General features: G+C 53.6%; 1 protein-coding gene across 1 annotated transcript in view; it reads left to right on the forward strand.

Annotated features, from left to right (window-relative positions):
* The window catches only part of HADHA (hydroxyacyl-CoA dehydrogenase trifunctional multienzyme complex subunit alpha), a 36,045-nt gene that overhangs the window by 4,347 nt on the left and 7,932 nt on the right, over positions 1-23,766 (forward strand). The window contains exons 2-14 of the mRNA XM_075415127.1: positions 1,897-1,938; positions 2,027-2,097; positions 2,857-2,990; positions 4,218-4,356; positions 5,382-5,501; positions 5,586-5,688; positions 9,822-9,944; positions 11,148-11,266; positions 12,117-12,173; positions 16,921-17,030; positions 18,059-18,193; positions 18,858-19,029; positions 22,332-22,418. Coding sequence (XP_075271242.1) covers positions 1,897-1,938; positions 2,027-2,097; positions 2,857-2,990; positions 4,218-4,356; positions 5,382-5,501; positions 5,586-5,688; positions 9,822-9,944; positions 11,148-11,266; positions 12,117-12,173; positions 16,921-17,030; positions 18,059-18,193; positions 18,858-19,029; positions 22,332-22,418 — 1,412 coding nt within the window. The remainder of the gene's footprint in view (positions 1-1,896; positions 1,939-2,026; positions 2,098-2,856; positions 2,991-4,217; positions 4,357-5,381; positions 5,502-5,585; positions 5,689-9,821; positions 9,945-11,147; positions 11,267-12,116; positions 12,174-16,920; positions 17,031-18,058; positions 18,194-18,857; positions 19,030-22,331; positions 22,419-23,766) is intronic.

Genomic DNA, 23,766 nt, shown 5'->3' on the forward strand with positions numbered 1-23,766 from the left:
CCTTCCAACCCGAAACATTCTGTGGTTCTGTAGTTACGATCAGGGTGTTGTTCTAGTCAAAGATTACTTCAAAGTAGCTTTGGAGTGGAAACCAGTTCATAAAATGGTGTTGTGAGCACATGACACGCACTCACAGACCTGTCCACCGGCACAGACGGACGCTGGATTTCCGTCCCCACAGCGTCACGCCGTGTATCCTGGGCTTGGGGAATGCAGTACAAAGGTCAGGACCTGCTGTCAGAATCAGAGACAGAGTGGAAAAAGGGCTAAAGGGCAGCAGAGCTGCGGCCCGGAGCCTGCGTCACGGGGCTGCGGGGACGGGGAAGGCACCGGCTGGTGCGGTGCTGGCTGGGCTTTTGAGTTTGCTCTCCCTGGACTGGATTTTCCACCTTCTTGCTGCTGGGAAGGGGAATGTTTCATTCCTGGACGCGTTAGCAGCGTTGAACAGTAAACCTCCGCTGGCTGCGTTCCGCTCGAGCGGTGTGCCTGTGGTGCTTGAGAAGTGACACTTCCACTAGATCTCAGGCTTGGGGCAGCTTTGGCAGTGATTCAGCCCAGACCTGTGTTAGAGGATCCTCTCGGTCAAGATGAAGGTCACTTGAATGGAGCTGAGATTCATTCACGTAGCGAGAGACTGTCAGGCCAAATACAATTCCTCAGCAGAACAGGGGGATCTGTGAGTCAGAAAAGTGGCATTTCGCTCGCGAACAGAACTGGTTCCTACCAGGGTTGGAGTTCTCAGAGTGCTTCGAAACAAGACAGGTTTGTCTAGGTGTAGTATATTGATATATATATACACATATATGTAGTATATAGACATATATATACTATATATAGTATATATATGTAGTTATCAAGATGGATCAAGTATTTTGTTGATAGATCGAGGCGAGAATAAATATTTTGTGTGTTCTTTTAGTGGCTCACCAGCTGCAGAGCCCGTGATCTGAGAAGCAGTGCTTGGGGTGGCACCATTCACTGGGCACAAGAGCGTGTATTTACAGCATCGCTCTCGGGCAGTTCTGTTTGATTTGCAGAGAAGTTGACTTGTGGGCGTGAAACGCTCCGAAGCGTGGCAGGGTCTGTGGTTTGGCGTGTGAAGAAGCGTGGGACTGCGCGGCAGAACACCCCTGCGTGCCACTCGCTTCAGCGCTCGTCAGCTCTCCGGGAAGAAGGGCTACGAGGATGATGAGGGGGCTGGAGCATCTCCACTACGAGGAGAGGCTGAGGGAGCTGGGCTTGTTCAGCCTGGAGAAGAGAAGGCTGAGAGGGGACCTTCGAAATGCCTCTAAATATCTGCAGGGTGGGGGTCAGGAGGACGAGACCAGACTCTTTGCAGTGGTGCCCAGCGACAGGACAAGGGGCAACGGGCACAAACTGAAGCCTGGGAAGTTCCAGCTGAACCCGAGGAAGAACTTCTTCCCTCTGAGGGTGACAGAGCCCTGGCCCAGGCTGCCCAGAGGGGCTGTGGAGTCTCCTTCTCTGGAGATATTCCAGCCCCGCCTGGCCACGGTGCTGTGCCCCCTGCTCTGGGTGACCCTGCTTGGGCAGGGGGTTGGGCTGGGTGACCCACAGAGGTCCCTTGCAACCCCTACTATTCTGTGATTCTGTGATTCTGTGAAGGATTTGACTTTCTTTCGCCCGCGGTTTGGCACTGCCGGTGTTGGAAGCTGCGGTGTGGAATCGGAGCTGTGAAGGTCACTTCGGTAGCGCGGAGTCTGCTGAGCTCTGGTGGTGGCACAGGTCAAGCCATAAGAGAAGGAACCGGCCCAGACGTGGGATTTTCCAGAGCGCTGGACTCGGCAGATGAGGGGAGATGGGAGGATGTGTGGATAAAGCAGAGTTAAGCTGAGACAACCAAGAATTCCTTTAACATCTGCGACATCTTTTCCCTAGGTTATGCTTGCCGTAACATCTCCGCCTCCGCTGCTCTTCAGAGTAAGTGCAAAGCTTTTCTAGGCAAGCTCGTTTTCTTGCTTAAAATCCGCTGCGAAGAAGCTAATGAGACTTTTCTATTTGTTTCCAGCCAGAACCCACGTTAGCTACGATATCAAAGGAGATGTCGCAGTCGTGCGTTTCAACACACCAAATTCAAAGGTATTGTTTGAGCTGGCCGTGGTCAATCGGCCTGTCCACGGTGGGGTGAGCAGTCCTGTGGAGAAGGCATTGAAAATGCTGATTTACGACTAAGGACTTTCCTAACCTGCAGACTTTCAAAGCTGAGAACAGAGCGGAAACAGGGGAATGAGTGCTCGGGCATTTAATGAGATGTCTGAAAATGCCTCGTGGAGATGTTTTGTATGCACCAAGCTAACTTGTCTGTCTCACAGGCTCTTGGTATTGCTAAATCTTGTGAAAATCTTGGATTCAAGGGGAGTGTCCATAGTATATGAAAAAACAGCTTAGAAGCTCATAAAAATCTGTGAGGTCACAAACCCACTGTTGGTCAGGTTAAGGAGGAACTTCTTCATAACAGATTACTTGATGACCCGCTGCAGGTTTTCTTGCTGTATTATCACACAAGATGAACTAACTTTTATAGCAAATCTGGGCTCAATTTGAGTGCCCCAGAAGCGTTACGATTGTGCCATGCAGCGCTCTGGCTGTTGGGCGAATTTTCCTGGATGGCCTAGTCCTTTAATTTTCAGCAGGCAAATCTTGAAAGGCTGGAGAGCTGCTGCTCCCACTGGCTTGGAAAATCTGTTTAGGCCTACGACTGGCTTTGGCTTTTTGTTGTCAGTCTGTCTTCTGTGCAGGCTTTCTGATGGTATGGTGGTTGAGTGCAGTACTTGATCAGAAGTTGAAGTCTGCTGTCTCCTGAGCTCCCTGTTCACAATGCTTATTTGCTGCCTGCAGGTAAACACTCTATCCAGACAACTGAACTCGGAGTTTACAGATGTAATGAATGAGATCTGGGCCAACGAAGCTGTCAAAAGTGCCGTCCTCATCTCTTCAAAGCCAGGCACTTTCATTGCTGGAGCAGATATCGAGTGAGTACGGGGACCTTGGAAGCGGCACGGATGGAGCTTTCTCTGAAGTCCAGCATCCAGGCCCAGTGGTCTGGCGCGCTGTGAAGCCCGAGCAGTTTGTCCCTGACAGCTCCCTGGGGGCGAGGCAGAGGCTGGGAATGAAATCCGTGCACGCAGGATGCCCAGCTTGCTCAAATGAAGTTAGGACCTTGATAAAAGAGGAGCATGGCAAGTCGTTAAACCCCATTTGGCTGTAACACTTGGTCACTCCTTCCTGCGTGCTGGGGGTGCAGCCAAGGAAACCCTTCCTGGCTCCAGGCTGAGCGTTGTCCCTTGGTCTGGGACACAACAGGAGCAGATAATTTACATGCAGGACTTCATTTCGGCTGGGTTGGAGTGCCTGGCAGTCTGCCAGCGTAGCCCTTTGGTTAGGCAGGATTCGGCCCTCTGCCATGTGCAGCATCTGAGCGGCCTCCCAAGCAATTTAGTATGGGACGACCCATGTGGGTGCTCTCAGTGGGCTCCAGAGTGCCTTTGGCCCCTAGTCCTGACATGGGGCAGGACAGAATAGTTGTTTAAAGACATTAAAAGCCAGAAAGCTCTGAGGAAAGAAGGTGAGTTACAAATAGGCCCTTCAAAACCTTGTTACCTTTTTGGCTTGCCCCGTTTGGAGGCAGAGACTTGATGTGTGTTGTGGTGGGAAGGAGGCAGTAGCTAGAGCCAGTAAGCAGAGCGAAAGGACAGGTTGTGTTTTAAGAGGTGTCTGCTGGTCTCAACACCAGGAACCTGCTGAACTGCGCCTGCTTGGCAAATGCTGCTAGCCTCCGTCGGAATAATTGGCACGGGGAGTCTCTAATTGGCGGGGTAAAACATCAGAGCACTGGCCATCTGCTCCTCTAAAAAGTGATCCTGGGCTCTCCCCTCCACCCTTCCTGGCAAGGGCTTTGAGGCTTCCTGTGACCCTTCCTCCTCTCCCCCAGAGGCTTTCAAAGCTCTGACACAAGGAAACTCATTCACTGCCTGCAGGCGCAGCCCAGTGTCAGCACGCAGAGACTTAACCCACTGAATCTGGTAGTCTTCCTGCGTTGTCTGTTAGTGTAAGAGTGAGACTAAATAGCTCTTGCCTGTCTGTCAGTCACTGGAGCTTTGTGGGAAACGGGGAACAAGCTCCTTGAAGCACTCGCCGTTTTACTGCTGTTTTTTATCAGTGCTTTGCCAGTTCTGATCAGCCTTTCTGCCTCACCGCAGCATGATTGAAGCCTGCAAGACTGTTCAGGAGGTGACTCAGCTCTCTCAGGAAGGACAGAAGATGCTAGAAAAAATTGAGCAGTCTCCAAAGCCCATAGTTGCTGCCATCAGTGGCTCCTGCCTGGGAGGAGGACTGGAGGTATTGAACAGCTCCGGGTCTGACAAGCAGCGGTGGGAGTTGATAGCGCTGGGTCTCTGAACTACCCAGACGATGCCTGCAGGACTGCGTGGTGTGAGAGGGATTGGAGACCTGGCGTGGGTTCATTACATCCGTTCAAACGAGTTTGTCGCAGCTTAATGGCTTGGTTGTGCTTCAGGGTTCTGCCATGCTAATTTTTCTGCTTCTGTTAAGAGACAGCTAATCAAATATGAATCTGCATGGGCTGATATTTAGATGAGAGCGTCACAGGGAAGAATGGCCATTTCTGGCAAGCATTGGGTCTGGATAAATGCTGCTGGCAGAGTCCAGTTTGTAAACTGCTGCTTTTGAGATGAACTGAGTCTCGTATCCCAGCAACTTCTCTTCTTTAAAAGGTTGTTGTGAGGGGGATGCGTGCGGGGAACCCGGCCAGGCTCGCCCTGGCCTGTGTACTCTGCTCCGTCGCTGGCCGCTTCGGCTGGCTGCCGTATTTGCTTCATAATCTCCACCTAGGATTTCGTAAACTGAAAGACTACGTGGTGATTGCTGGAGCAAAGTTGTTACTGAAACAGAAGAACTTTGTGGGAATGGAGTCTTTCGGTTGCGTACTGGTTTCTCAAGCAGTCGTAGCTTTTTACAAGCACTGCGGCGGCAGATCTGGACTTGGTGATCCAGGGATAAGCCAGGTATCGTGGCGGATCTCTAAACGGGATCATGCCCTCGGTGAAGTGAATGAATTTAGCCCTTGATGGTCTAGGTGAGATTTAAAAATAGGTTGGCTCAGTTTGGTGGTTTCATGTTCGTGTGGTAGCTGGTTGCTGTCATCTGCCCTATGTGTGCTCCTCTTGCTGGAATTAGCCATCAGTGAGCGCAGAGGGAATTTGGAGACAGTGGAATTAGGGAATTGGGGTAGGGTTGAGAGGAAAGCCGAGGAGGCAGTGTGTAGGAGAGACCTTTGTGGTGGATGCCCAGTTCTTCTGTGGTCTTTCACAGGAAAACCTTTAGTTTTCTTTTCCTTTTTTAAGGTTGCCATTGCCTGTCACTACAGAATAGCGACAAAGGACAAGAAAACCATCTTGGGAACACCTGAAGTGTTACTGGGTCTCCTGCCAGGGGCAGGGGGTACTCAGAGGCTGCCAAAGATGGTAAGTAGGAGAAACACTTTACTCGATAGCCTCTGCCGCTGCGTGGCACACTCCCATTCTGAAATCCCGTTTCTGCCCTTGCAGGTGGGAGTTCCTGCTGCCTTTGATATGATGCTGACCGGGAGGAACATCCGTGCTGACAGAGCAAAGAAGATGGGTCTGGTTGATCAGCTGGTGGACCCACTCGGTCAGACATGATGCCTCTCAGCTGCTTGGTCCTGCTGCCTGTCAGTTAACCTCTCCCCCTTACTGGAATGGGTGGAGAAGCCATCGATGCAGTCGAGTGGGGGCAAAGCATAGGGACTGCAAAGTCCTTGCCACGCTCTGCAGTGCAGTCTCCATTCCTGCCTTAGAAGCATGTGCACGGGGACCTTGAAATGTCAGGCTCCTGCTACAGCTAAGTGAATAGGGAAAGGTTAGCATAGAGGGCAGGCCTGCTGGCTCTCTTGGGTAAGCTAATTATACAGATAAGGACCTGCATTCCTCATTTATCATGTCAGAGGGGCAGATTGCAACCCATAATGAAAGGAGAATGGATGACTGATGCCTACATTTATGCAGCCTGCAGATGTTAATCTCTGTGACAAGATCTTGAGAAGAAGCCAACCCCCACAGCTTAGGCGCTCTGCATTGCCAACTGACTTCAAGTTGGGTGGAGAAATTCCTTGCCAGCCGCAGACCAAGTAGCACTTCCAAGCGCCGAGTGGGCTAGTGAATAATTTCTTGCTTCTGCCGTTCCTTCACTAAGGGGGTCTTTCTTGGAAGGTGACTAAATGGAGGGGCAAACCCTCCACAGCCTCCTCTGAAAGGTCTGAGCAGCTGCAGCCAGGAGTCAGAATGGAAACTGCCGTGCCAACTGGTACTGCCATGCAGTCACAGCATGCTGAGCTTGGTTTCCCCAGGCAGAGCATGGCCAGAGCACCCTCCTGGCCCATAGCTCCTGAGTTCGAACTAAAGAAAATAAAGAAAAAGAGAAGGTGCTGCTGCCTACCCTGAGAAGTGCAAGGGAAGCTCCTGTGTCCGTTCTGTCTTACATGCCAGTGTTCAGCTGGAGGAGATGTCCGTAGCTGTATTCTCACTTATAAAATGGATCAGTGGTACTCAGGCTTCAGTTAAAATTACCTGAATAAATTTTACCACTGGACACTTGCTTAAATGTGAATTGGCTTTTATGAGCCAGCAAATGTGGTGCTTTATACCAGTGATTACCCTGGCTTGCTAAAGGATACTTGAACTTTCTGAAGATCTGTTTGGAATCCTAGAGCTGTTTGGGATCCTAGCTCAGACCAGATAAGTACATAGGAGGAACACAAAAAAAACAAATTACCTGCAAGCGTTAGAGGCATTCCATGTTTGTTCAAATAGCAGCCAGTGCCAGAAGGCTTTCTGCAGAGTATCCTCGTGTTCGCTCTCAGCGTCCGGGCAAAAGCAGCTTTAACTGGGGTGATGCTTTAACTGATTATAGGAAGCTTTGAAGGAGAGAGACAGCATTAATCAGGAGGCAATTTCATGGGGTGCAATCAGTTCTCCTTCAGCAGGGAGCTCCACAGCGTTCTCTTGATCTGTTTACTGCTGTGCCCAGGTCTGATTCTGGCGTGTGCCTTTTATAGAAGAAAGCAGATGAAAGTCAACAGCTTGGAGCTCTCGAGTTAGGACACTGCAAAATATTGTGAAGTTGGGTTTGACCACCTTGCCTGAATAGTTCTTGTAGCTCAGACTGACAAATAAACAGCTCTGCTCCTCAGCTGTAGTATCAAAGCCCAGCGCTTGTTGAACACCCAAGCTGATGGAAAGGGGAAATCGGGTATTTACATCTTGTAGCTCATCAGGTCGCTGAAGTTGAAGGTCTCGGGCACCTTGCCCTGAAGTGGTGGAGAGAGAGTTTGGAAGCTGGTACCGGTTGAGCTCAGAAATCCCAAATGCTCTCAAATTGCCAGCAAATTATTTAAAATCCACTGGGCATTGCCCACTTTTCAGTGGTGCCCAGTGACAGGACAAGGGGCAACGGGCACAAACTGAGGCACAGGAAGTTCCGTCTGAACATGAGGAAGAACTTCTTCCCTCTGAGGGTGACGGAGCCCTGGAACAGGCTGCCCAGGGAGGTAGTGGAGTCTCCTTCTCTGGAGATATTCAAGACCTGCCTGGACAAGGTCTTGTGCAGCCTGCTGTAGGTGACCCTGCTTCGGCAGGGGGGTTGGACTAGATGACCCACAGAGGTCCCTTCCAACCCCTACTGTTCTGTGATATTCTGTGATTCTGTGAAAGGTAGATTATGCAGCAGCTCTGGGTTAAGTTTCCTGAGCTGCCTGTGAAATGAAATACTTTGTTTTGTTTGGACTGTTTTCCCCTAGAATGGCCCTGACATACTGCCAGGGTATGAGTGAGACTTCCTAACAGTGAGCTTTCATGACCTGGTCAGAATGTACGTGCTCCTTTATTTGCTTCTTGCAGAGTCACCCTCCAGCAGGCAGCAGCGTTTGGGGCCTGCTGAGTATATGCTCTCAAGTCTTTATGAGAAGAGAGGTGAAACCTTAAATTTGAAGGCCTCAGCTTTTAGTGGAGGGAGAGAGTAGTGGGAGGTGGAAGAGGAGGGGGTTTCTGGTTTGTTTTTGGTTAACTGTCTCCTGTGTCAGGGAGTGGTTGTTTGCTGTGGTGTTTTCTTAGCTCTGAGAACTCTGTGCAGCATCGGCTCCCAAGAAGTGATAGGATGAGAGGCAGTGGCCTCAAGCTGCATCAGGGGAGGTTCAGATTGGATATCAGGAAAAATTTCTTTCCTGAAAGAGTGGTCAGGCCTTGGACCAGGCTGCCCAGGGCAGTGGGGGAGTCCCCATCCCTGGAGGGGTTCAAAAACCGTGTGGATGTGGCACTTGGGGACATGGTTTAGCAGGCGTGGGGGTGGATTCTATCTGGGTGTGGTTGGAGCAGTTTATAGTGAGGGTTAATGAGGTTGCCCAGCTGTAAGGATGCAGAGCTGTAGCCTCATCAGGTTCGTTCTGCTAGTTCAAAGGCAGTCCGAGGCTGCGTGTTTAGCTGCAAGCCCCTTACGGTGGCTCTGTGCAGAATTGCTGGGCGTTGCTCTTTCCTCCAGCATTTGCCTCCAGCTGCGTTACACAACGGCCTTTTCAGTCCTGTGCTGATGGTACGAGTCCTGTGCTTGCAAATTGTGCAACCCGCTCCCAGAGACTGCTAAAACTCGTTTTGTGGTGGCTTGCTTCATTGCTGGTGGGACAGCTCTGTGGGACAAACCAGGTCTCAGCACAGGGTGGGCTGCGAGGTGGATGGCACGGTACCCTGAGCCTGGCTGGGTGTTGCTCTGTGTGGCACTGGCTAAAGCAAGCGAGAGATTTCACAGAATCACAGCATGTTTGGGGTTGGAAGGGCCCTCTGTGGGTCACCCAGCCCAACCCCCTGCCCAAGCAGGGTCACCCAGAGCAGGGGGCACAGCACCGCGGCCAGGCGGGGCTGGAATATCTCCAGAGAAGGAGACTCCACAGCCTCCCTGGGCAGCCTGGGCCAGGGCTCTGTCACCCTCAGAGGGAAGAAGTTCTTCCTCGGGTTCAGCTGGAACCTGATTTCCTGCACCTGAGGTCAAAGGTTCAGGTTTCATTGGACATGAGCTCCAGTCCGGGTGACTTTCGGGGACACAGTGCTTCATAACCGTTGTCTGTACGTTGGCACGACGTAGTTGTGCAGACTTACTGTACCACGTAGGAAAGGAGAGGTGCAACAAGAGGCAGGCGAGGTGGAACACCTAAGTTCTGTTGAGATAGAGGGGTGCCTACAATTGTGCACAGTAAAAGGTTGAGGAATAAAGGGCACGATCTGTGACAAGGTGGTCAGGCACTGATACAGAGGTCCAGGGAGGTGATGGGGCCTCCATCCTTGGAGTTGTTCAGAGACTTGGCAGAACGTGACCCCGAGCAGCCTCATTGAATTCCAGAGTTGGGTTTAGCTTAGAACTTGGCCCTGCTTTGCACGGTGGGTCAGACCAGATGGCCTTCCATGTCCCCTTCCAGCCAGAGCTGTTCCGTGGCTCTGTGAAAGTGGTGTTGATGTTTAGGTGGCAAACTGCTGTCTGCTCCCATCGGGACTTGGCGTGTTGGCATTTCTGTATAATGCCGTGGGTATTAAACACGTTGGGGCCTTCATGTCGTTCCCTGTTGAGCCTTTCCATTCATAGTCAAGAAAAGTCAGGCAGGGGGGAACAGAGCGGTAGGAATTCAAAGGAACATCATGATGCTGTCTCATCCTTGCTTTTCTGTATCATCAGCCATCTGTGATGACTTCTGCATTTCCTCAAGACTTCTCCTTTGTTCACAGGGCCGGGTGTGAAGACTCCAGAAGCACGGACGATTGAGTACTTGGAGGAGGTAGCAATTGGCTTTGCCAGAGGACTAGCCAACAGGACCGTGTCTGCCAAAAGATCGAAAGGGCTGATGCAGAGTAAGTCTGTGGGCATCACAGCCACATCCCAGGGGACTGTAGTGAGGGTAATACAGTTTTGCTTCTCAGGGGTGTGTTCGTGCTCCTAGTTAATTCCGTTTTAAAAACCAAGTTATTTCATGTTGTAATCCTCTCTTGAGCCAGGTGGGTTGGTAGAGAACACATTGCTCTGTAGATCTGATCTTCAGATGACGTTGCCAGAGCTGCACGTGGTGGCTCCTGAAGTGTACTAGAAGGGAGCCGAGCCTCAGGGAGAGAGCAGCAGCTACCTCCAGAGGACTATTCATCTTCAGAGTTTTAGTAGCAAGTCCTGTACCAAGCTTGAGTAATCAAGTTGGAAGAGGCACATGGGTCTGCTCTGTACTAATCCCCTTTGGCAGCACCCTTATGGAGTTAGCAGAGCCCACAAATGATGTGTGAGCTCTGCTCCACAGAGCTCGGTCTGTCGCCAGTTGGATTAGGACGATACTTTAGCCCTAAATGAGACTTGTCTGTGGAACAAGCCATAGAATCACAGAATGTTCGGGGTGGGCAGGGTCCTCTGTGGGTCACCCACCCAACCCCCTGCCCAAGCAGGGTCACCCAGAGCAGGGGGCACAGCACCGTGGCCAGGCGGGGCTGGAATATCTCCAGAGAAGGAGACTCCACAGCCCCTCTGGGCAGCCTGGGCCAGGGCTCCGGCACCCTCAGAGGGAAGAAGTTCTTCCTCGGGTTCAGCTGGAGCTTCCCAGGCTTCAGTTTGTGCCCGTTGCCCCTTGTCCTGTCGCTGGGCACCAGTGGACAGAGTCTGGCCCCGTCCTCCTGACCCCCACCCTGCAGATATTTAGAGGCATTTCGAAGGTCCCCTCTCAGCCTTCTCTTCTCCAGGCTGAACAAGCCCAGCTCCCTCAGCCTCTCCTCGCAGGAGAGATGCTCCAGTCCCCTCCTCATCCTCGTAGCCCTCCGCTGGACTCTCTCCAGTAGCTCCTCATCTTTCTTGAACTGAGGAGCCCAGAACTGAAGAGAGTACTACAGATGGGGCCTCACTAGGGCAGAGTAGAGGGGAAGGAGCAGACCATGCTACCTGTGGCTGAGTTTCAGGTGCGTGCTTCTACTTCAGATACGCAACATTCACGTCTATACTGTTTAGCTTTCAGGTTAATCATTTAAGGGCTGATTGTGGATGTAGCACTGTGCTGAGCCATGTTTTGTCCCATCTTGCAGAGATAACAGACTATGCTATGGCTCTCCCGCTTGTGAGGCGGCAAGTCTACAAGACAGTGGAGAACAAAGTTCAGAAGCAAACCAAAGGACTCTACCCTGCTCCACTGAAGATCATCGAGGTAACTCCCACTGCGAGGCCCGAGAAACGACGGTGAGGTGGATCTGTGGGATGCGATGGCAACAGAGGGACTGTGGTTCCTTCCTCTGAGTCGAGCCGTGTGTCCTCATCTTCACAGAAGATCAGTCTTGAATGAGGGCTAGCTGTGTGGTGTATCCAGCAAGCGTGGTAAAATTCAGAATAGCTTCTCAGGATATCATCACCAATTTACGTGGCAGTGGCACCAGTAAGGGAAAGATCAAGAATCCCAGTTGAGGAAGGGCTTAGCTCGAATACTTTGTCCATGAAACTTTCAGCTGCAGTTTTTCCAGGATTTCCATACAGTTCCTAAAGAGTTGGGTTAACCTGTTTGAAGCCAGGAAAATGAATTGCTGTTTTCATAGTACTGACCACATAATACTTTAAAAGTTAGTCCCCTGAGTTACACAGGCGTTGTATTACTTACAGACACTGTCCGTGCTTGAGTCCTTATTTTAAAATGACTCTTCACTATTTGAGTTGTTGCCAAGACTTCTCTAAAACCTGTGAATGCCCCCTCTCTGACTCTGAGAGCAGTGACATTACAGGAGCACAGACCTACTGAAAACAATTCCTGAAACCACAGGGTATGTGTGGAAAAAAACCCTCCTTGCCATCATAGCTGTTCTGTGCTAGAAGGACAAGGGGATTCGTAGCTCTGCTTTGAACAGCACGGACAGGACCCGGCGAGTCTGAAGGGTGCCTTGAATATTGGGGAGGGGTCACTTGTGAGCACAGGAGGTGCAGCTAAACGAGGAGGAGCCTCATTAAAGCGTAGATGTTGTCAGGCATGACTTAACAGCAGTGTGTCTTTATTGTTCTGCTTTGACTAGGTGGTGAAGACGGGTCTTGATCAGGGGCCTGACGCTGGATACCTCACTGAATCCCAGGTGAGAAGATTACATTCCTGGTGGTAATCAGTAAATTGTGTAACTGGGGGGGAATTTGTGTTTAACCAGGCAAAAAGGGGAATAGGCTTCACAGGCTGCTCAAGATGATGTCTGGGGCTCTGCCCCTCCTTCGGGCAGTGGGGCCGTGGAAGAGGACTGTGTTGAACAACAGAACTTTTGTCAAGGTTCTTCGTCTGTGACAACAGTTGGTGGCTTTCCTCATTTCTGTCTGTGTTATCTTTTAGAATGGGGAATAACCAGACAGAGTTCACTGGTCTGGGTTTCCCGTAACAGGACTTTGATTCCTCTGTGTCTGAGCACTGTTTGTTCTTTCTGATTGTGGCGTGGGACAGGTAACCTAGCGGCGTGGGTAGGGCGCTGGCAGTCTCAGCAGAGCTTCCAGGCAATTGGGTGCCAACAAATTTCTTCAGAGTTAGCTTTCATTTTTACCTGTGTTCTGCTTACTCCATCAAATTCTGTCACGATCATCTTTGTTCAGGGTGATTATTCTATATTACTCTTGTTTGGCTGTTGGTCCTGATTTGGTAGAGGTTGGAAGGGACCTCTGTGGGTCATCTAGTCCAACTAGTCCATCTAGTTTTCCAGTCCAGGTACTTTACACTGTTCCTTACTCACTCATTGGTGATCATAGAATCATAGGTTAGAAAAGACCTCTAAGATCGAGTCCAACCATCCACCCAACACCACCATTCCTACTAAACCATGTCCTGAAGTGCCACATCTGCACATTTTTTTAAACACCTCCAGGGATGGGGACTCAACCACTTAATTTTGGGTGCTGGGACTGTTCAGCCTGGAGAAGAGAAGGATTGGGGGGGATCTTGTCAGTGTGTATAAATACTGGTGGGAAGCAGTAAGGAAGCCATAGCTACACTCTTCCCACTGGTATCCAGTGACAGAAAAAGAGGTAGTGGGCACAAACTGAAGGGGGAAATTCCACTTAAATATGCAAAACAACTTTTTTTTGCCATAAAGATGATTGAACGTTGGAACAGGTTGCCCAGAGAGACCGTGGAGTCTCCTTCCGGGCGATGCTCAAAACCCAACCAGACACAGTCCTAAGCAGGCTGCTGTGGTTGATCCTGCTCTGAGCGGTGGGGTGGGGCAAGACAGATCTCCACAGGTCTCCTCCAACCTCAGCTATTCAGTGGTTCTGAGATGCTGTGCAATGACCCTCCATGTCATTCTGCTTTCCCTTCAGTGCTGTAGTTCCCTGGCACACTGGCTGAGTTTACCACCAATAGAGACTGTTAAGGGTGGTCGAATCTTTTGCTTTTTCTGCACAAGGTCCTGTGCAGCCTGCTGTAGGTGACCCTGCTTCGGCAGGGGGGTTGGACTAGATGACCCACAGAGGTCCCTTCCAACCCCTACTATTCTGTGATTCTGTGATTCTGTATTGTTAGTTCCAAACTTTTTAAGGCCTCTCACCTCTTGTTCTGCTTGCTGCTTTTCCCCGCCGTAGGTCCAGCCAGTGGTGAGACTGAGCAGATCACAGAATGGTAGGGGTTGGCAGGGCCCTCTGTGGGTCACCCAGCCCAACCCCCTGCCCAAGCAGGGTCACCCAGAGCAGGGGGCACAGCACCGCGTCCAGGCGGGGCTGGAATATCTCCAGAGAAGGAGACTCCACAGCCCCTCTGGGCAGCCTGGGCCAGGGCTCCGGCACCCTCAGAGGGAAGAAGTTCTTCCTCGGGTTCAGCTGGAACTTCCTCTGCTTCAGTTTGTGCCCGTTGCCCCTTGTCCTGGCGCTGGGCACCACTGGAAAGAGTCTGGCCCCGTCCTCCTGACCCCCACCCTGCAGATATTTAGAGGCATTTCTAAGGTCCCCTCTCAGCCTTCTCTTCTCCAGGCTGAACAAGCCCAGCTCCCTCAGCCTCTCCTCGTAGGGGAGATGCTCCAGTCCCCTCCTCATCCTCGCAGCCCTGCGCTGGACTCTCTCCAGTAGCTCCTCATAAATTGCAGAGGTGTGGGCACACGGGCACGCGTGTTCACAAACACAGCACACGCGTGGCTGGCTGCACAGACAGCGCAGTGCCTTAACCGGTGGCACCCACGTAAGCACAAAGCGCTCACAGGCACAGCCGACGTGGGTGGTTGATGCGGTTCCTCCTGGCTGGCTGATCAGAACTGAAGTTCACGTGCAGGAAGAAGTACATATGTGCACACACACACCTTGTAGTAGCTGGCTGCAGATGTTTCATCTGGCAGTTAGCTGGCCACAGGGCCCAGTCTGACCAGCTGCTGGCACGTGGACCTCGTGTCCTACATGCCATCCAGTCCTGCTTGGGGTTTGCTAGTGACACACTCAGGAAAAATAGGAATAGAGCTGAATATGGAGGTAGGACGGACTGTGGTGGGCAGGTCCAGGGCTTGAGCAGGCAAGAGTACTCACCAGCAGCCTTCTGCATGAGTCTCTTGCTCCACACACACATGGAGCCTTTGTTCTCCCATGCTTGTTCATCCTCAGCCGTCTTGATCCCTCCCTTTCTCTGCCCTGATAAACAATGTGCTCCCAATTAGTTTTTCCCCACTGGTCCCAGTTTTGCTATATCTGTACTCAAATTTGGGATTTCTGGTACTGATGAGGTAATCCTGGCCACCCGCCACGTCACTGGTGTGGTTACCTGGGCACTGCTGGCTCTGCAGGACCCCAGGAGACCTGCACTATTTCTGATTATTTCTGCATTTGGGTCATCTCTCGCGTCTCTGCCCCTGAACCGCCGGTGAAATCCATCCATCCCCCATGGAACTGTCTGTAACCTTCTCACGCTGCGATCCGTCCCATCCCGTGGTCTTTCCTGCCGTGCTTAGTGGCTCCTTTTGTTCTCTTCTGGTGAGGTCCTGGCCTGAGACGTAGCTGTCTGCCTCCTACCTTGGCAGGGACCTCCCGGGTGTAGCCCATCTGCGCTGGTTATGCATTCCACCCACGTTTGGTCTGGTGCTGAATAAAAGGCTTGGGATACTCTGTTCCTTACAGAGAAGAATGGATGTTTTTTCCTGAGAAGAACAGCGGGATGGAGATCTTCCCAGAAGCCTCTAAAGAATAATAAGTGTCAGTGTCGTGTCTTTTTGAGTGCCTCCCCCTTTCCCCTGGGATAGGAGACTTGCAGATTCTCTCCCAGGCTTTGTGTTTCTGGCATTTTAAGAAGCCTCTGACTCGCAGGACACTGAAGGAGGGTCCAGCCTCGGAACTACACTGCGGTGGCTGCTTTCCTTCGCTGACTTGGCTCAGGCAACGCTCATTTTCTGTCGCCTTACGCTGTCTCTTGTTCTCCCTGACTGCTTTCCTCTTTCACACTGGGTGCTGGGAGGTTATGCAGGCCTTTGATTTTGTTGCCTGTCTATGATCCTCCAAAAATAGTATCAGGCTACTGCTGCCAGTGAGAATTGGCCTGTTTAAAGATTGGTTTCAACGCCTGAGGGCAGGGCCCTTCCGCCTGGAAGCCACTGGGGCGATGGCCCCGGCTGCTGCAGGGTGCCCGTGGGGAGAAAGGGCCCCGCGTCAGCGAAGCGCGGTCCTGCCGCTGGGGAAGCAGACGTGGCTCCGGGGTCCATCTCACAGCTGCCGGCTGGCCGAGGCAGCCGGGTCGCTCCTGGTTTACCGGTGAAGTGCCAGGGAATGCTCCTCCCAGAGCTGCGCCGGGAGGGTGGAAACGAGCTCCGAGCGATCCAGTGGATAGGAATCACAGAATCACAGAATAGTAGGGGTTGGAAGGGACCTCTGTGGGTCATCTAGTCCAACCCTCCTGCCACAGCAGGGTCACCTACAGCAGGCTGCACAGGACCTTGTCCAGGCGGGGCTGGAATATCTCCAGAGAAGGAGACTCCACAACCTCCCTGGGCAGCCTGTTCCAGTTCTCCATCACCCTCAGAGGGAAGAAGTTCTTCCTCATGTTCAGACGGAACTTCCTGTGCCTCAGTTTGTGCCCATTGCCCCTTGTCCTGTCACTGGGCACCACTGAAAAGAGCTTGGCCCCATCCTCCTGACCCCCACCCTGCAGATATTTAGAGGCATTTATAAGGTCCCCTCGCAGCCTTCTCTTCTCCAGGCTGAACAAGCCCAGTTCCCTCAACCTCTCCTCGTAGTGGAGATGCTCCAGTCCCCTCCTCATCCTCGTAGCCCTCCGCTGGACTCTCTCCAGTAGCTCTTCATCTTTCTTGAACTGGGGAGCCCAGAACTGGACACAGTACTCCAGATGAGGCCTCACCAGGGCAGTGTAGAGGGGAAGGAGAACCTCCCTTGTCCTGCTGCCCACACTCTTCTTGATGCACCCCAGGATCCCATTGGTTTTCTTGGCAGCCAGGGCACACTGCTGGCTCATGGTTAACCTGTGGAAGGAAGGAGGTGGGCAGGGAGATGCTGTGGCTGCTGGTGTTCGCTGGCAGAACCCCTGCCCCTCCAGACGCGAGTGGTGGAGGTACACGCTCTTTCAGGTGCTTTAAATTAGATTTGTTGTGGGAAAGGACATGGAAGAAGCGGCTTCCTACCGCTTTCTGGCAGCCCACGTGGGAGGTGGTGGTGCAAAGTGGGCTGTGCTTGGCACAGAAGGTTCCTCTGGGCAGAGGCTGCCTATGCCCTGTCCGTTCTTCCCTTTCTAACCAGGTTATGGGTCTGTGCAGCTCCATGGGTGGCTGTGCTGTCCCCTGGCCACGTTCTTGATGCGCGCGTGCTGGAAGCGAGACAGCTGATAATGCCGAACCCTCCGCTTCCCTCTTCCCGTTCTTCCAGAGCTTTGGCCAACTGGCAGTGACGAAGGAATCCAAGGCGCTGATCGGACTTTACCACGGGCAGGTGCGCTGCAAGAAGAACAAGTTTGGGACCCCTCAGCGAGAGGTCAAGTAAGTGCAAGCGTGGGATGCCTGAGGAGCAGTTGGAGGATCTCTGCTGAAAGGCTCTGGGGCCCGAGGGGCCTAGAGTCCTGAAATCAGGGTAGCAGAGCGGGGAGGTGTCCAGCCTCCGGAAGGCCAATCCTCTGCAGTTTGGAGGTCTTGGCCATAAATGAAATCATGGAATCATAGAATGGTCGGGGTTGGCAGGGACCTCTGTGGGTCACCCAGCCCAACCCCCTGCCCAAGCAGGGTCACCCACAGCAGGGGGCACAGCACCGCGGCCAGGCGGGGCTGGAATATCTCCAGAGAAGGAGACTCCACAGCCCCTCTGGGCAGCCTGGGCCAGGGCTCCATCACCCTCAGAGTGAAGAAGTTCTTCCTCGGGTTCAGCTGGAGCTTCCCAGGCTTCAGTTTGTGCCTGTTGCCCCTTGTCCTGTCGCTGGGCACCACTGGAAAGAGTCTGGCCCCGTCCTCCTGACCCCCACCCTGCAGATATTTAGAGGCATTTCGAAGGTCCCCTCGCAGCCTTCTCTTCTCCAGGCTGAACAAGCCCAGCTCCCTCAGCCTCTCCTCGTAGGAGAGATGCTCCAGTCCCCTCCTCATCCTCGTAGCCCTGCGCTGGACTCTCTCCAGCAGCTCCTCATCTTTCTGGAACTGGGGAGCCCAGCACTGGACACAGCACTGCAGATGGGGCCTCCCCAGGGCAGAGCAGAGGAGGAGGAGAACCTCCCTCGCCCTGCTGCCCACACTCCTCCTCATGCACCCCAGGATCCCCTTGGCCTTCTTGGCACCCAGGGCACGCTGCTGGCTCCTGGTCACCCTGTCGTCCCCCAGTACTCCCAGTCCCTCTCCGCAGAGCTGCTCTCCAGCAGGTCAGCCCCAGCCTGTCCTGGTGCCTGGGGTGAAATCATCTTGCATGACCTCACTAAAAACAGCACCTGGGCAGTCAGGATCTACACAAGTCTGCCAGCAGCAATGGAGATGCAGCTATTTCTGGCTTTGAATGTGTCCCCCCCCTCCTGTCCCCTTCTGCGCAGGACCCTGGCAGTGCTGGGAGCAGGGTTGATGGGAGCTGGGATCGCACAGGTTTCGGTGGATAAGGGGCTGAAGACCATCCTGAAGGACACAGCACAAGAAGGCTTGGACAGAGGACAGCAGCAGGTCTTCAAGGGGTACGTGAGTTAAAAGGACATCGCTTGGGATGGGATGGGGCTGCCTTTAGTCAAAATGCTCCTCTGCTTTCAGGCAGTCAGGAGCTCCTGACACCTCTGTTCCTTTGGAGTCTTCTGCCATCAGATGTCACAGAAATGCTTTCTTTTAAGGTTGCCTTATGCTGGGATACTGCTACGAAATAGGCCCAGTGTATTCAGCCTTAGCTCCGTAGGTAGGTAGACAACTTGACAGATGATGCTTTAGCTTTTAGATTTAGCAGTAGCTCGTAGAGCTGAGGGGGGAGGGAGTAATCCTGGCTGCCAAAAGGCCTGTGTCAGGGGAGGTGTCGGGTCACACTTCTGAAAAGCTGGATTTCCTTCCCCTGTCCTCCTGGCTCGGCAGCAGCAGCGCTCAAGCCGTGCATCGTCAGGAATGCCAGCGGCTGACCTTCAGGCGAGTGCACCAGCAGAGCTGTGTGAGCAGGGCTCTCCTTTTCCCAGATGGAAGGAGGGGTTGGTAGGCAGAGCGACAGTCCTGCTGGACTGGAGATGGTGCTTTGGGTCCCAGCTCCAGGAGGGAGGGAGGGATCAGAGACTCATGGAACGATGCTCATGGTGTTGTGGGGCACCTCCAGCAGTCTGGCCTGGCCTGCCCGGGAGCTGTGACAGAGCTGTCCTTCCCTAGGCTGAACAGCAAGGTGAAGAAGAAGAGTCTGACATCCTTTGAGAGGGACTCCATTCTCAGCAACCTCACAAGCCAGCTGGACTACAAGGGCTTTGAGAAGGCAGACATGGTGATCGAGGCCGTGTTCGAGGACATTAACATCAAGCATAAAGTGCTGAAGGAGGTGGAGGCCGTGAGTACCAGTTCAGAGCAGCTCGTGCTAGCTGTGGGCCCTGTGGAGACGCGGGGGGTCCTGTCCTGTGCCGCTGGGTTTGTCACATCTCCTTTGTGCTGCAGTGTGGGGCTTGGTGCAAGTTATTTCTGTCAGTACGTGGGTGAGTGTCAAGGGCAGCCTTCCTGTTTACGAAGGATATTCGCTGTTCAGTGAGGAGTCTCTAGGTCTTAGTGGAACTGTTCAGCCTGAAGAAGAGAAGGCTGCGAGGGGACCTTATAAATGCCTACAAATATCTGAAGGGTGGGTGTCAGGAGGATGGGGCCAAGCTCTTTTCAGTGGTGCCCAGTGACAGGACAAGGGGCAATGGGCACAAACTGAGGCACAGGAAGTTCCGTCTGAACATGAGGAGGAACTTCTTCCCTCTGAGGGTGACGGAGCACTGGAACAGGCTGCCCAGGGAGGTTGTGGAGTCTCCTTCTCTGGAGATATTCCAGCCCCGCCTGGACAAGGTCCTGTGCAGCCTGCTGTAGGTGACCCTGCTTCGGCGGGGAGGTTGGACTAGATGACCCACAGAGGTCCCTTCCAACCCCTACTATTCTGTGATTCTGTGATTCTGTGAACTGACTTCCAGGGTCCTGTACCTGGGGAGGAACAGCCCCAGGCACCAGGACAGGCTGGGGCTGAGCTGCTGGAGAGCAGCTCTGTGGAGAGGGACTGGGAGTGCTGGGGGACCACAGGGTGACCATGAGCCAGCAGTGTGCCCTGGGTGCCAAGAAGGCCAATGGGATCCTGGGGTGCATGAGGAGGAGTGTGGGCAGCAGGGCGAGGGAGGTTCTCCTCCCCCTCTGCTCTGCCCTGGGGAGGCCCCATCTGCAGTGCTGTGTCCAGTGCTGGGCTCCCCAGTGCAAGAAAGATGAGGAGCTACTGGAGAGAGTCCAGCGGAGGGCTATGAGGATGAGGAGGGACGGGAGCATCTCTCCTGCGAGGAGAGGCTGAGGGAGCTGGGCTTGTTCAGCCTGGAGAAGAGAAGGCTGAGAGGGGACCTTCGAAATGCCTCTAAATATCTGCAGGGTGGGGGTCAGGAGGATGGGGCCAGACTCTTTCCAGTGGTGCCCAGCGACAGGACAAGGGGCAACGGGCACAAACTGAAGCCTGGGAAGTTCCAGCTGAACCCGAGGAAGAACTTCTTCCCTCTGAGGGTGCCGGAGCCCTGGCCCAGGCTGCCCAGAGGGGCTGTGGAGTCTCCTTCTCTGGAGATATTCCAGCCCCGCCTGGCCGCGGTGCTGTGCCCCCTGCTCTGGGTGACCCTGCTTGGGCAGGGGGTTGGGCTGGGTGGCCCACAGAGGTCCCTTCCAACCCCTGCCATGCTGTGTGATTCTGTGAATGGGGCAGTTTGGACATTCCTGGACTCCTGGGAGCCGCTCCAAAAACCTTTTGTTTGTCTGAGAACGGTGATACAACAGTAATGTCTTTTAGTATCTCCACAACTTGCATTCCTTTACCTGCTATCCGTAGCTTCCCACCACTTCTCTTTTCTGTTCAAGAACACACTTGGGGAAATAACTGTGTGGTAAAGGAGCTGGGCTGTGCACCTTTCTGAATTCGCTCCCTGCAGTGTCGAATGTGGTTGCAATGGTCTGGCAGAAGCACGGGGGCTCTGAGACAAATATTGCAGATCCGGGGAGAGGTTGAGGGAAATCAGATCTGGCGGACTTGGGCTGGTGCTTTGAATCACAGAATCCCAGCATGGCAGGGGTTGGAAGGGCCCTCTGTGGGTCACCCAGCCCAACCCCCTGCCCAAGCAGGGTCACCCAGAGCAGGGGGCACAGCACCGCGGCCAGGCGGGGCTGGAATATCTCCAGAGAAGGAGACTCCACAGCCCCTCTGGGCAGCCTGGGCCAGGGCTCCGTCACCCTCAGAGGGAAGAAGTTCTTCCTCGGGTTCAGCTGGAACTTCCCAGGCTTCAGTTTGTGCCCGTTGCCCCTTGTCCTGTTGCTGGGCACCACTGGAAAAGAGTCTGGCCCCATCCTCTTGACACCCACCCTTGAGATATTTCTAAACATTTATTATTGGAGAAATATGGATTTGATGGGTAGACTGTTTGGTGGCTAAGGAATTGGTTGGAAGGTTGCAGCCAGAGGGTCGTGGTCAATGGCTGGATGTCCACATGGATGCCAGTGACAAGTGGTGTCCCTCAGGAGACCGTACTGGGACTGGGGCTGTTTAACATTTTCATCAATGAATTAGTGAGATCGAGTCCAACCTCAGCAAGTTTGCAGATGACACCAAGCTGAGGGGTGCAGTTGACACACCAGAAGGATGGGATGCCATCCCAAGGGACCTGGAGAAGCTTGAGAAGTGGGCACATGTGAACCTCCTGAGGTTCAACAAGGCCAAGGGCAGGGTCCTGCATCTGGGTCAGGGCAACCCCCGCCATCAATACTGGCTGGGGGATGCAGGGATGGAGAGCAGACCTGCCTGGAAGGACTTGGGGACACTGGGGGATGAAAAGCTTGATGTGAGCCACCAGTGAGCGCTGGCAGCCCAGCAGGCCACCCGTGCCCTGGGCTGCATCCCCAGCAGCGTGGGCACAGGGCGAGGGGGGGGATTCTGCCCCACTCTGCCCCGCTCTGCTGAGACCCCCTGGGAGTCCTGCGTCCAGCTCTGGAGCCCTCAGCACAGGACAGAGCTGGAGCTGTGGGAGCGGGGCCGGAGGAGGCCCCAGCAATGATGCGAGGGCTGGAACCCCTCTGCTGGGAGGAGAGGCTGGGAGAGCTGGGGCTGCTCAGCCTGGGGAGGAGAAGGCTCTGGGGAGACCTTAGAGCAGCTGCCAGGGCCTGAAAGGGGGCTTACAGGAAAGATGGGGCAAATACTTTCAGCAGGGCTTGTTGCGATAGGACAAGTAGTAATGGCTTTAAACTAAAAGAGGGGAGATTCAGGCTGGATCTAAGGAAGAAATTGTTTGTGCTGAGGGTGGTGAGACCCTGGCCCAGGTTGCCCAGCGAGGTGGGAGATGCCCCATCCCTGGAACCATTCCAGGCCAGGTTGGATGGGGCTCTGAGCACCCTGATCTGGTTGAAGATGTCCCTGTTCTCTGCAGGAGGGTTGGTCTAGATGACCTCTAAAGGTCCCTTCCAACCCAAAGCATTCTATGATTTTATGGTAATTAGTTTCTAATGCTGTCTGCCCTGACAGAGACAGTCAGGTTTGCCTTGTTTGTCGGGGTTACCAGGACTGTTCCCTTGGGGTGCTGCGCGTCACGCTCCGGATCTGACTCTGGAGCCCGTGCCTTTACACTGTCTCTTCTACCCCTGCCACAGGTGATCCCTGCTCACTGCATCTTCGCCAGTAACACGTCTGCCCTCCCCATCAGCCAGATTGCTGCTGCTAGCAAGAGGCCGGAGAAGGTGAGCACCCGGTGCCACGTGCCTGCTGTGAGTCTGCTCTGCGCTGAGCTGCCTCTTAGTGGCAAACTGGCTTTGCTGTAGGCGAGCGCTGGGGTCTGCTGCTTCCTCCTCAGAACGTGGTTCAGCTCATCCTCTGCCCCCAGTGCAAGCTTTGAACAAAGGGCTTGTGGTTCTTGAATTCCAGCTGGGAAGACTTCAGTCATTGTGATAAACTGATTAGATGTAGGAGTGGCTTGCCACCATGGGAAAATGTCTTCTCCTTGTTCTCAGAGAAAGGCACAAACCCAGCGGCAAAAAGGGACGAGAAGTCAGTGGCTGGAAGCTGACCTTGGAGGTGCTGAAACCGAAGCCTTGGTCAGCCTTGGGATCAGCTCCTGAGAGCGGGGTGGTGGGGTTTGCTCTCTGGCTGCAAATGATCCACGTGAAAGGATACCAAGAGCAACATAGCTTGCGGCAGAGGTTTGGAGCAGAAAACTCCTTCATCCCTTTGCTTGAAGTCTAAACACCATGTAAAGTAGCTGCATCCTCATCCCTTAGTCCAGGCAAGCACAGCTGAGCAGGAGCACTGCTTCGTGAGGAGCAGCCTGCCCCGAGGAACGTGCTTGGACGAGTCACCATAGAATCGCTGAGGTTGGGAAAGACCTCTAAGTTCATCAAGTCCAGCCATCCACCCAACACCTCCTGCCTGCTAAACCATGTCCCCAGGTGCCACATCCACACGGTTTTTGAACCCCTTCAGGGATGGGGACTCCCCCACTGCCCTGGGCAGCCTGGTCCAATGCCTGACCACTCTTCCAGTGAAGAAATTTTTCCTGATATCCCATCTGAACCTCCCCTGACGCAAATTGAGACCACAACCATCTGAGGGCTGTGAATGCGCTGGCCTGGGAGAAGCGAGCTGCGCGCTGTTTTTCATTGCCGTCTGTGACTGCTGAGGGTACCCGTGATACCTGCTGGTGTGCGAGCCTGGGCCAGGGCTCCATCACCCTCAGAGGGAAGAAGTTCTTCCTCGGGTTCGGCTGGAACTTCCCAGGCTTCAGTTTGTGCCCGTTGCCCCTTGTCCTGTCGCTGGGCACCACTGGAAAGAGTCTGGCCCCGTCCTCCTGACCCCCACCCTGCAGATATTTAGAGGCATTTCGAAGGTCCCCTCGCAGCCTTCTCTTCTCCAGGCTGAACAAGCCCAGCTCCCTCAGCCTCTCCTCGTAGCAGAGATGCTCCAGTCCCCTCCTCATCCTCGTAGCCCTCCGCTGGACTCTCTCCAGTAGCTCCTCATCTCTCTTGAACTGGGGAGCCCAGCACTGGACACAGCACTGCAGATGGGGCCTCCCCAGGGCAGAGCAGAGGGGGA

The sequence above is a fragment of the Opisthocomus hoazin genome, chromosome 2, assembly GCF_030867145.1.
Source record: "Opisthocomus hoazin isolate bOpiHoa1 chromosome 2, bOpiHoa1.hap1, whole genome shotgun sequence".
Taxonomy (NCBI): Eukaryota; Metazoa; Chordata; class Aves; order Opisthocomiformes; family Opisthocomidae; genus Opisthocomus; species Opisthocomus hoazin.